Genomic DNA, 12,038 nt, shown 5'->3' on the forward strand with positions numbered 1-12,038 from the left:
TGTGCTTGTGAGAGAGACCAGGGAAAGGGTATCTCCTGCCTCCATTAGCTTGAAGACCCTAGTTTCAAAACACACACACCCTCGGTTATCCAACGGAACCCGTTCTGGAAATAGCGTTGGATAGTGAAACCGTTGTAAAGCGAGTCCCATGTTAATCAGTGGCGGTGAACGTTGGATAACGCATTCAGGCGTGGAAAAACTGCCCTTAGGTTTGCAAGTGTTGGATATGCCATTCGTTGTAAAGTGAAACGTTGGATAACGAGGTGTGTGTGTGTGTGTGTGTGTGTGTGTGTGTGTGTGTGTGTGTGTGTGTGTGTGTGTGTGTGTGTGTGTGTGTGTGTGTGTGTGTGTGATATATATATATATATATATATATATATATAAATCACTGTGTGCTCATTTGCATGTCATTTCCCAGAATACCTTGCTGCAGTGGAAGTGCTGTGTGCTAGGTGATAATGGTGAAAGGCGGGTGCAGACCTGTCTAAGACATGCAGATGAGCAAACAGTAACATTTCCATTTGCTATATATATACATATATATATATATATATATACACACACACACACACACACAGACATACATACACAGCTCAACCCCCTTATAACGCTATGCTTGGGGTCCAAAGAATCACATCGCGTTATAAGCGGGTCGCGTTAGAAATAATGTACAATTGTATGCATTGTACAATAAAGTATTTAAGATACCAATAATCGTGTTGTAAAGTATTCATAAATACGAAAATTGGGAGCTACGCTGGCATCGCGTTATAAGCGGATTTGCGTTGTAACGGGGTTGAGCTATATATATATATATATATATATATACACACATATACACACATACATATATTTATATATACACAAACATTTCTTCAAGAAGCAAACCTCATACATTGTAAAGGTATTTTATCACCCATCTCTTCATATTAACATATAATACTGTACAAATCTGTTAATATGCCTGTATTGTCACTAGTTTCTAAGCTCCTGTATCCTACACTGACAGTGCATAAAATGCCCCCATTATACGACCAATACAAGAGAAAGTCATGATCCAGGCCCGATAGGACAGCTGACCTGCAGCCAGCATGGGGACGGGGCGTGACGTGAGGTGACGCGACAGACCGGAAGCGGAAGCAGTGTGTTTGAAGTAGTGGATTCGCCTTGGTGTTTGGTACCGGCTCCCGCCATGCCGTCCAGGCGGAGCTGGGAGACCCTGGAGGCCCTGCGGGACTCCCCCAAGGGGCAGCTGCGGTATAGCAGGGAGGAGGTGAGAACCGGGAATACAATCCCAGGGAAGTACGAGCTGTGTATCCTCTCAGCCCCATCCCCCCCTGTGAATCCCCACTCCCTTCTCCCCCAGGATATCCCCCCCCTCCCCCAGGATATCCCCCCCCCTCCCCCAGGATATCCCCCCCACCCCCAGGATATCCCCCCCTGTGTATGCCCTAGCAGCTCCCCCTCCCCCGTGTATCCCCTAGTACCACCACCCCTTGTGTATCCCCTATCTACCCCCCTCCCCAGTAGTTTCTCTCCCCCCCCCCCCAAATGGGAGTCCTTGCAAGTGAGACATGTTACCATGTTTTGAAGCTAACTGCTTAGCGATGTTTAACATCTTCCCTGCCAGATGGGCATTGCAGCAGGCCTCTGCCCCAAAGAACATACACATTGGTATTAATGCACATTGCACACCCTCCAATATTTTGCATGTTAAAATTAGGCACGGCTGCAGTTCTTCCGCTCGTGCTGGATGGAGGAACTTCCAAGTAATTGCTATAGAACTCCCCTAACCTATCCATCTTACAACACACACACAAACTGTCTAATAGGTACAGGTGGTCTTGCAGGAGCCAAACGCCTGTATTGTACCTGCTAAATTGTTATAGCTGGAGGATATGCCATGGGAGTGAGGTTCCTGTATCCACACAGAGCATGAATGTGACTGAAGCAGGAATTGAACCTACAAAGCTTTGTATTCTGAATCAGTTGTTGATCCTGTTTTGCTGAAAGCTTCCTTAATAATTTTGCCTCCCAGTGTCTAGTACGGTGCTGCTGTGCTCTCTCGCCGAGCTGGTCAGTCTGATTTTTTCTGTGTTCTCACTCTCAGGATATATTTGAAGTGTGCCAGGCCTCTCCCAAGCTGTCTCAACACTCTGCCTGGGTCCTGGATAACCTCCAACATGCACTGCCTGATCCTGCCCCTTCTTACAGCCCGTCCTTCCGGGATGTCAGCCTCTCCATACAGAGCTCTGCATCCTCCTCGCCGCTCGTATCGCTGGCTTCCTCCACCCACACTGGAGCCAAGGAACCAGAGGTAGCAGAGGCCGACATAGTGCTTATGTTAGCAGGCCATGCAATCCTGCGCTGCAGAGCTTACAATCTGATTTTGGTAATTGGAGAATAGGGAGGGAAAGCAGTTTTTTTTTATAATAGGTGCTTTATGTGTGATACCCGCTCAGCCTCGGCTAGGTGCGTGAGAAAGGGGTAGCTGCACTAGGGGGAGAGAATATAGCATGAGAAAAGAAGTCCCTACCCCTAATGATTCTCCAAGGTGGGGAAGGTGCAGGAGAGCCCTATTTAGTGCCCTGGGATGTAGATGGTAATTACAAAGTTGTAATTCTGTATTCTACCTGACTATAACATGTATACTGTAACTTTAATGGTACAGTCCTAATGTCCCCTGATGGTCAGTAAGTAATATGGTGTATATTAAAATAACGTTTGATAAACCGAGTATAATACAGCGGGGAAATGGTAGCCACAAAGTGGTCCGTGAAATAGCTAATAACAGTATCGCATAATGGTGGTCGTGCGCTCCGGCACAACCAGGGTCGCTGATGGGAAATCAGTAATAAATTCTTCTAAACGGAATATAAAATGGTCTGGTCTGAAGCAACTAAAATGACAAAGAGCTGGAACATTTTCCTAAATATTCTGTCTGGCGCCTAAGTTTTTACATAGGCTGAGGGTTCCTGCATTTGAAGGCCGCCCTACAGCACTGCTATACTGGCAGTGACCTAAAGGCCACGGGCTGCAGGAGGAAGCTGCCTCAAGTGAATGTCACACGTCTCCTGGCATCCCATGTGGTCCTAGGGACCACTGTTTAAGAACCACTGGTTTTAGGTCACACAGACCATTATTATTATTATTACTAATGATTTTTGGTATGGTTGCTTTTTCCCCTCTTGCCTTTAGTGGTTACAGTTTCCCCAAACGTAATTTTGTTTCGGGGGTTTAACCCACTGACGGCACACAGTGCTCTGCAGATCAATGCATTGATGGCTACCCTGGAAGAGAAAGGTTAACTACAGAGCCTGGTATACTTTGCAGAGGGTCTCGGCTGAAGCTTGCATACCATATGTATGGCTGTGACTTGGGGGCTTCTTCTAGATCCGCCAAAGCGGCAGTTTTCCATCGAAATTCCCCATTAACTTCAATGGAGACTTTCGGCCACAGACGGTCTGCGTCGGCAGATATAGAACACGCCCTTTAACACCGACTTTTTTTCATTCCAGCCCCGTCGAGACTCCGAGGAGTCAAATAAGGAGGCGGAAGCTTCCCTGATTTTGCAGTCATCCCGAGCGACAGAAGTGGAAGGCTGTATTTGGACGTACGAGAGCGCTCAGAGGATGAAAATGAAGGTAAGAGGGAAATGAAAGCGTTTAGCACCGTGTAGTCCAGTGCTTTTCAACCAGGGTTCCTAGGAGTCCTTGGGTTCCCCGGCTTCCCTTAAGTGTTCTCTGTAATTTTCGGGTCATTTTAAATTTGTACCAAATACAGAAGAATTTATAATACATCTGATCTCAGACGCGCTATTAGAAAGGGTTGGGGTTCCTTACAATGCATCTGATCTCAGACGCGCTATTAGAAAGGGTTGGGGTTCCATACAATGCATCTGATCTCAGGCGCGCTATTGGAGAGGGTCGGGGTTCCTTAACCAAAAAAAGTTTGGAAACCACTGGTGTAGTCACTGGGAAAATCTTCCTTTCGGGTGGCGGATGAGGCTTTATTGACTCGGCCTTCTAATATTTCTGACCCCCAGGAAGAATCGCGTCTGCGCCTGGAGATGACCGAACAGCTCGTGAAGTCCTTCTCTGACCAGGCCGTGGAGCAGCTCAAGCGCTTTGAGGAAATGATGGAGCTGAAGCAGCGGCAGGAGCGACATCACCTGCAGGAACAGCTGGAGAAGGGGTGCGTGACGGGGCCCTCCCTGCCCCCTGAATCCTTGCCCCCCCTCCTGACTCTTTGCCTCCCCCCCCCCCTTTGGTGTCTCACTCTGGCTCTTGTCTTCCAGCTGTAAGGAGGCGCTGGGTCAGCAGGAGAAGCTGAAGGAAGAGCATCGGCACCGAGCAAAGGTATGGGCCAGCGACGATGCTTGCAATTCCTGGTTCTGTTGTATAATATGGGACATCCTGCCTGTCCCTTAAGCCCCAAATCCTACCGGTCACCACAGATGACCCCCGAGGCCCATTTCCCTGTTTGGTCAGCAATATGCTCCCAGCGGAACGATTCTGCTGCACTTCCAGCTCCTGAACCTGAAGCTGCGTGAGGCCGAGCAGCAGCGACAGCAGGAGGCGGAGCGTCTGCGCCAGGAGGAGGGTCGGGAGAGGATGCGCCGGCTCTGCACGCTGCAGCAAGAGGTTCTGCAGCTCATCCAGCAGCTGGAGCCCGACTACAAGCACCAGGAGACGCTGCGCCTGGACCTCTCCGCCTACAGCAACCGCGGGAACCAGATATGCGGCCTTGTGTCGGGGGTCGTCCGCGCCAGCAGCGAGGTGAGCAACACAATCCTGCGCGTCATTAATAATCGCCAGTCTCCGAGCCTAAAATGTGAGTAATTACCCCCAATGTAGGTGGTGGCTGCATTACCGCTTCCAGTGGGGTTTTTAGCAGTGGGGTTTTTCCGTTGAGTGTGATGTGGGTTTTTTTTTTAATGGAATAAAATTTAGGATTTTGTTTTATTCTGCAGACGCAGCCATTTCTGTAGCCAATTGGTCGGTCATTGAGCGTGCTCGGCAGATAGTGTTATATGTTGCAGTACATCACAATTTCTAGATTAACTGTAAAATGTCAAATAGCTGTAAAAGTTAAACTTCTCCCCCACCCCCCAAATTGTAGTTGGTTACATTCATATTCTGAATATTAAAGCGTCAATCCGAGTAGTTTTTATCTCTTCCCCCCCCCATAGTTTGAAGCAGGGGGTCTCCGGAGCTGAACCGCATTCATTTCAACTCCGGGGACCCTGTTGCCCCCCCATCCGTAGTTGGTCTGTTCTGCCATGTGATGCCAGTGATCCTGCCCGTGGCAGGGTTGGCGTGCCTCTTACTGTAGGTGAGTTACCCCCTCCCTGGCTCTTTGCCCCCCCGCAGAGAGGCTTCCCCACTCAGGACGACGTGAGCGTGGGGGAGCGAGCCGTGCAGGAGATGCGGGCGCTGGTCAGCAGCATGCAGAGGGAAGTGGCCGCGGCCGAGGAGAGGAGGAGAGCGGAGGAAGCCGCTGCCAGGGAGAAGCAGAGAGCCGATGAGAAGCAGCAGCAAATCAAAGCTCAAACCCCAGCACCAGCTCAAGCCCAGAGACAGACCCAGAAGGAGGGTAAGCATTGCCCGTATTAACAATGCTTTCCAGTGATAGAGTTCCACCCTGGAGGTGGCTGCCTGAATAGCTTCCTGCGCTGCATTGGTCTCCATGACAGAGTTGGCGGTTTGTAGTTGGGCAATCCATGTTTTATTTGGATCACCCACTGCGTTAAATTTGGTGCAATCCTCCTAGCTTCAGTGTACCCCGTCTTTCTTCAGGACTCCAAGAGAGAGCCCCAAGAAGCACAATCCAGCGATACCAGCATCTGCAGGACAACTGTGACCGGTGTCTGAAAGCCTTCAGCCAGCTCAGCACATGCAAAGACACTCCGGTACCCCCAAATAACACCGCCTGGCTCCCTGTTTCTCTTTCTTACCCCCCCTTCTCGCGCACCCTGGTTCCCCCCCCCCTTCTCATGCTCCCTAGTTCTCCCTTCCCCCCCCCCCCCTTCTCGTGCACCCTTGTTTCTCTGCCCCCTTTTCTCGCACACCCTGGTTCCTCCCCCCATCCCCTCCATCTCACGCTCCCTGGTTTTCAACCCCCACCCCCTTATCGCGCTCCCTAGTTCTCCCTTTCCCCCCCTCTCCCCTTCTCACGCTCCCTGGCTTCTCCCCCCCCCTTCTCTCTTTCTCCTCCCCCCTTCTTGCGCTCCTGTCCCCTTGGCATTCTCTTCCAAGCCCTTCACCTGACCTTGCCCTCTCTCCCAGGTAAAAAAGATCAAGGCGGACCTCCAGAAAGCAGTCACCATCCCAGTCAGCCAGATCTCCACAATTGCAGGTGGGTTTAGGGGGGTGTACGTTATAAGCCCTTTGCAAGGAAATGCGTTGCCAGCTGCACCTGGCAGCAGAGGGGGTAGAGATTGTGCTCACCCCTCCACGTTTTGGGGATGTCATTTAAAGGTTGTCCCTCTAAAGACCAAAGTGATCGAATAGGGGCATAATTGGATGTCATTGACCCCATTCTTTTTTTTTATATTTAAAGTCTCCATAGTAACAGAGCTGTGGAGGTGTTTTACGATCTTTACCTAATTTGTAAGCGGTTGTGTATGCCGAGAGCGGTTGTGCATGCCGAGAGCGGTTGTGCATGCCGAGAGCGGTTGTGCATGCCGAGAGCGGTTGTGCATGCCGAGAGCGGTTGTGCATGCCGAGAGCGGTTGGTTCCAGACACTTTTTTTTAATTTATTTTTTAACTAATCATTTTGCCACCAGTCAGAGGCAGGGGAAGAGCAATTATTACTAGATAGAGAAATGAAGTTACCTTTGAAGTATTTCCTAAGAACCATATATAATGTAGCCCTGAAGTAACGTGGGAGGAGGAAATCAGAAAATGTGTGTGCGCCGTGGAGAAGAGCGGCTGTAACCGCTGTACCCGGGAGATCATTGGGGAGGCTTCATCCAGCAGTGGGGAGACACGGGCGGATACACACCATACACATACACCACACACACACACCATACACACACACCATACACATACTCATATACATACACACACACACACACACACCACACACACACCATACACACACACACCACACACACACCATACACACACACACCATACACACACACACATATACTCATATACACACACACGCACACCATACACACACACACACACACACGCACACATGCACACCATACACACACCATATACTCATATACACACACACACATGCACACCATACACACACCATACACATATACTCATATACACACACACATGCACACCATACACACACCATACACATATACTCATATACACACACACATGCACACCATACACACCATACACATACACACCATACACATGCACACCATACACATGCACACCATACTCATATACACACACACATGCACACCATACACACACCATACACATATACTCACACACACACACACACGTGCACATTCTTTTGGCTGTATGTGTTTCTGTCGGGTTAAAGTGCTTTTTCTCTGCAGGATCTCAGCTGAGGGAGATCTTTGAGAAGATCAATAACCTGCTCCTGGGGAAGCCGATTTCCTGCGGGGGACGGGCGGTCTCGGTGACGCAGCACCCCCAGGCCTTGGACTTCGTATGTTACAAACTGGCGGAGAAGTTTGTGGTGAGTGCGCTTTCCGAGATCAGCCTGTGTCCCTCTGGTGTATTTGTGCTGTTCGGGGCTGGGTTATGTGGGGGTTACACCGGCAAATGCTCCGTTACGACAATCTCCCCTTTTTTATATGTATTTATATATTTAGTCTGTATTTACCTTTTCCTGGGTGGGTAGTCGGGTTCTCTGGCGCTGAAACGCGCTGTTTTGAGCTCCTTTTGACCCCCCCCTTATTCCTGAGATACCGCGGAAGCTAGCGCTGGTGTTGTCCATCCAGGGGGAAATGTCCCGCGTTACGCGGGACAATAGGAAGCTGCAACGTCATCCGGGTGGTTTGCTTTAACCAGGACATACCGGTGTTACGTTTCCCGGTGTGTCTCAGGTACCACGGGCCCCTGGATCTGAAATTTGGTTCCGGAGACCCCCTGCTTCCCACCCATAAAAAATAAATGGGTCTCGGTCCAGGGGAAGGGTGCGGCTTTAAATGGTCCGTACGGTATGCTAGGACTCGGCTTCACTTAATCGTGGCCCTAGTGGCCCTTGAGGACTGGGGTTGGCCATCCTGTTTTTATATTAATTGGGTTCTCGAGGGAAACAAATCCTTGAGTGATATCTCCACGTGGCCGCGAGGCCAGTAACTCCCGGGACGTGGTCACCGCTTCAGCACTATACTGGTCTGGTTTTAAAACCTTGGCGTGGATGGTAATCCAGTCTCACCAGGTACATTGTTATGGACTCGCAGTCTGAAGTCCCCTCCGCAAGCCCAGGGCTGCAGGTTTTTGGGGAGCTGCTAATAACTTGTTGCCTTTTTTTATTTGTTCTGCGCAGAAACAAGGGGAGGAGGAAGTCGCCTCCCATCACGAGGCTGCTTTTCCTATTGGAGTGGTGGCTTCTGGGATCTGGGAGCTGCACCCCAGGGTGGGGGAGCTCTTCCTGGCTCACCTGCACAAGAAGTGTCCCTACGCTGTGCCCTTTTACCCTTCTTACAGGGAAGGAACCCCCGTGCAAGAATATCAGAGGTATGTGAGGCATGGTCAAGGATAATTGGCTGCAAGGACATCTGGCCACGGGGGAGCTGGGAGTATGTGAGCCTTAACCCACGCCCCCTGCGCCTTAACCCCCTGCCCTACCTTGGTGACTAGTCCCATTCCCTGTGAGTCACCGCCATGAAGACCTCACGGTTCTCCGGAGAGGCCGGATCAGAACAAATGTTAGAAGTAGAAGGGCCACAAGATTAGGGTCATTTTTGATTTAAAGACTTGCAACTGATAATATTTCAACGTTTTGGTATAATATAGAACGTCTGCACCGTATATATTTACATCACCTTAACTCTCCGCTCCTGCTAATTTCATACCGGTTGGTTAAGCAGCTGCAGGTCACACCTTGACCCACAGGTGGCCAGGTGAAGAGCCCCGCTGTAATATATTCTGTATCTGCGTCAGTCACCCCTCATCAATACAAAGGGGGCTACTTCTGCACATGGTCATTTCCTCAACCCGTTTAACATGCCCATGACACACAAGCTGCACGAGAATTAAACGTGACGCATTTCCAGCTTGCTTCCCTGTAATACCAATGTAAGGATTGGATCTGGTTGGAAGCGAAAATTGCATTTTTTTGCTCACCTTAACGTTGATGGGGGAAGGGTCAAACAAATGACAACTGTTCAAAATCAATTGTAGGTCAGGAAAAACACTGCTACATTCAAACGGCTGCTTTTCTGTTCCTAAGATTAGCTGCTGGAAAAACAATAGAGGGAATGACAAGTGATTTGGACATGTTTAAAGATGAATGGCACGCACACCGTGAGAACAATCACATGAGCCGGCTTGTCTGGAACCTAGAAGAGGAAATACCTTTTTTATTTATTTATTCCATATTTATTGGCTGCTATTTCTCTGGGTCAGAACCTGGGTACTGGCCGTATGCTCCGTTTTTTTGTTTTGTTATCAAAGCAGAACTGGGAGTTGGTGGTGGAGTGTTTTTTATTGGTTCGCCTCCCGCTCTGATCTCGTGCGCTGTGTGTCCTTAGGCTGCTTGGTTACTTGGTGCAAGATTCCAAGGTGGAACAGCAGGACAACTTTCTGAAGCGAATGTCGGGAATGATCCGCCTGTATGCTGCCATCATTCAGCTACGGTGGCCTTACGGGACCAAACAAGGGGTATGTTTTATTACTTGAGTAGCTAACCACTTGCTGGAGTGGGAACCTCCGCAGTTTCTCTAGGGGACAATAGATGGATGTTTCACAGTGTTTGGCCAGGTTAGGAAGATGGACATTTCATGTGGGGTTTTTTTTTTCTGCCTGCCCCATAGCCTCACCCTCATGGGCTCAATCACGGCTGGCAGTGGCTGGCACAGGTGCTAAACATGGAGCCGCTGGTGGATGTCACAGCCACTCTGCTCTACGATTTCCTGGAGGTGAGTAGGTCAACGTGCAAATGCTGTGACACATTGTTCCCTCTCTGCTCTGATAATGGGTCCCATTCTGGGCATGGAGGGAGTTCCTACTGAGATGTCGTCAGTGCAGGAAAATAAGCCAATGTCGAGTTGCTGATGGTTCATATGAAGTGATCCCCACCTCGTGCACACATCATCGTTATAGTGGAGGAGCTGTGTGTTCTGTACCACGATTGGAGAGTTCAGGGGTTATTCATTAAACTGCGATAATGCTAATTGGGGCACTATCGCACCGAAACTTGGACGACGATGGTCATTTCCGTGCGATAGTGCCCCGATCACCACTATTGCAGTTTATTAACCTGCTTTGCCTCTCCATTTTGTCTGTGGTTCCCTGCTTCAGTCCTTATGAACCCACACAGGTCAGGATTTAAGGATGTCCCTTCTCCAGTGGTTCAGTCAAAATGACTAAGCCACCCTCCAGTGCTGAAGCAGGGATATCCTTAAAACCTGACCTGTTGGAGGTTCTTGAGGACTGGAGTTGGGAATCGCTGGTCTGTCATCTGTCTAGAATACCAAAAAAGTCCAGTGTAGATCGGGGGGGAGGGGGGGGGACCAAGTTTAATCCTCGGGGAAAACCAGCAGGCCAGGTGTCTAAGATTTCCCTAATTGAAATTGAATTAACAAATGATTATCTCCGGTTATCACTAAGGCCGCATGCTGACCAGTCGTTGGCTGTGGAGGACTGGACATGGACCACCTTGGTTTAGATGCATGTCTGATTCCACGCGCTGTGTTTGTGTCACTTTAACTTCCTCGTCGTCCCTCGCAGGTGTGTGGAAACGCATTAATGAAACAGTACCAGGCCCAGTTCTGGAAGCTGATCCTCCTAATCAGGGATGAATATTTTCCAAGGTATGAGGCTCCTGTCTTCTCTTCCCACATGGTCTCTGTCTTTCTGAGTCTCCTTCACTAATTCTCTGATGTGACGATCTCCAACTGTCTCCAGTCTTCTGACCATTCTCATCCTTCTTTTTTTCTTCTCTCCCCCGACCTCTCCTGTTTTTATTGCCTAAAAGTTGTCCTCCAATACATTGCTTGGCAATGAGTTTGTGGTACCTCTGGCAGTGACAGGGCTAACTCTGACTCCATCTAACATTTCTCCCCCCCCCCCTATCCGCTTTCATAGGATCGAAACGATAACCGGTTCCGGAGAAATGGGCTCAGTGACTCGGCTCAGGCAGTTCCTGGAGGTGAGGGTTCCATGTCCCCTTGGATCAGGGGGTGGGCTTGTCTCTCCGGGTTGTCTCCTGGTCTGAGTGCTGTCTCCTAATTCCTGTGTTGCAGAAATCCTTGCAGCGGAAGGAAATCCCTCTACCCAAAGGATACCTGCATTCCTCATTCTGGAGAACCTGACTCTTCCCATCGCTTCTGTTACCATGGAAATAGCCAATAGGGAGAGCGCTTCTCCTCCTATCCTTGAATGTGTAGCGACACCTGGTTTGGCGCAATGAATATTGATCGCCGACTCCCTTTTATATTGTGTTTTTTATACAAGACTTCCCCCCCCCCCCCCCTATAATCCATAACTTTTTTTTATTGCAGATTATTTTTGTTTTTAATATAACCGTTGTGGTTTTTAGAATGATTATTGCAGATATCATTGGACTGTGATGCCATGTAGTGTGCAAAACAAAATCTTTTGTTGTTGGGAAAGTTATAAGGCACCAAACAGAATAATCCGAGTGTTTAGCTCAAACCTGGCGGCCTCGTGCAATGAACCTGGAAATACCCACAGAACGATTACACTTGTTTGAACATTAAGATGACATCACTTTAATCTAGGCATCTGAAACTAGCCTGGGTGGTTCTCATACTGTCCATTCTGGGGGTGGATTATCGGATTTGCTGCTTTGATCCAGAAACGTAAATATTATGAATTGAAGGGCTTGTGATGAAGTATCA

At 49.2% G+C, this 12,038-nt stretch overlaps 1 protein-coding gene across 1 annotated transcript; it reads left to right on the plus strand.

The window, feature by feature from the left end:
• The first annotated feature begins 1,113 nt into the window (after positions 1–1,113).
• On the plus strand, positions 1,114–11,913 carry GLE1 (GLE1 RNA export mediator). Its single transcript, XM_075578594.1, has 16 exons — positions 1,114–1,273; positions 2,111–2,317; positions 3,519–3,644; positions 4,046–4,194; positions 4,298–4,358; positions 4,530–4,778; positions 5,373–5,595; positions 5,799–5,911; positions 6,288–6,357; positions 7,542–7,684; positions 8,501–8,691; positions 9,708–9,837; positions 9,990–10,094; positions 10,906–10,988; positions 11,263–11,326; positions 11,421–11,913. The coding sequence occupies exons 1-16, from the start codon at positions 1,193–1,195 to the stop codon at positions 11,487–11,489; spliced, it is 2,064 nt and encodes a 687-aa protein (XP_075434709.1). The 5' UTR covers positions 1,114–1,192; the 3' UTR covers positions 11,490–11,913.
• Positions 11,914–12,038: the final 125 nt, after the last annotated feature.

This window comes from Ascaphus truei, chromosome 21 (assembly GCF_040206685.1).
Source record: "Ascaphus truei isolate aAscTru1 chromosome 21, aAscTru1.hap1, whole genome shotgun sequence".
Taxonomy (NCBI): Eukaryota; Metazoa; Chordata; class Amphibia; order Anura; family Ascaphidae; genus Ascaphus; species Ascaphus truei.

Bases quoted from the DNA above. Each gene is read 5' to 3' on its own strand.
- GLE1 (XM_075578594.1), top strand. From the start codon at position 1,193: ATGCCGTCCAGGCGGAGCTGGGAGACCCTGGAGGCCCTGCGGGACTCC. The intron at 1,274-2,110 runs GTGAGAACCGGG...TCTCACTCTCAG, and splicing joins TGCGGTATAGCAGGGAGGAG to GATATATTTGAAGTGTGCCA. The intron at 10,095-10,905 runs GTGAGTAGGTCA...CGTCCCTCGCAG, and splicing joins TGCTCTACGATTTCCTGGAG to GTGTGTGGAAACGCATTAAT.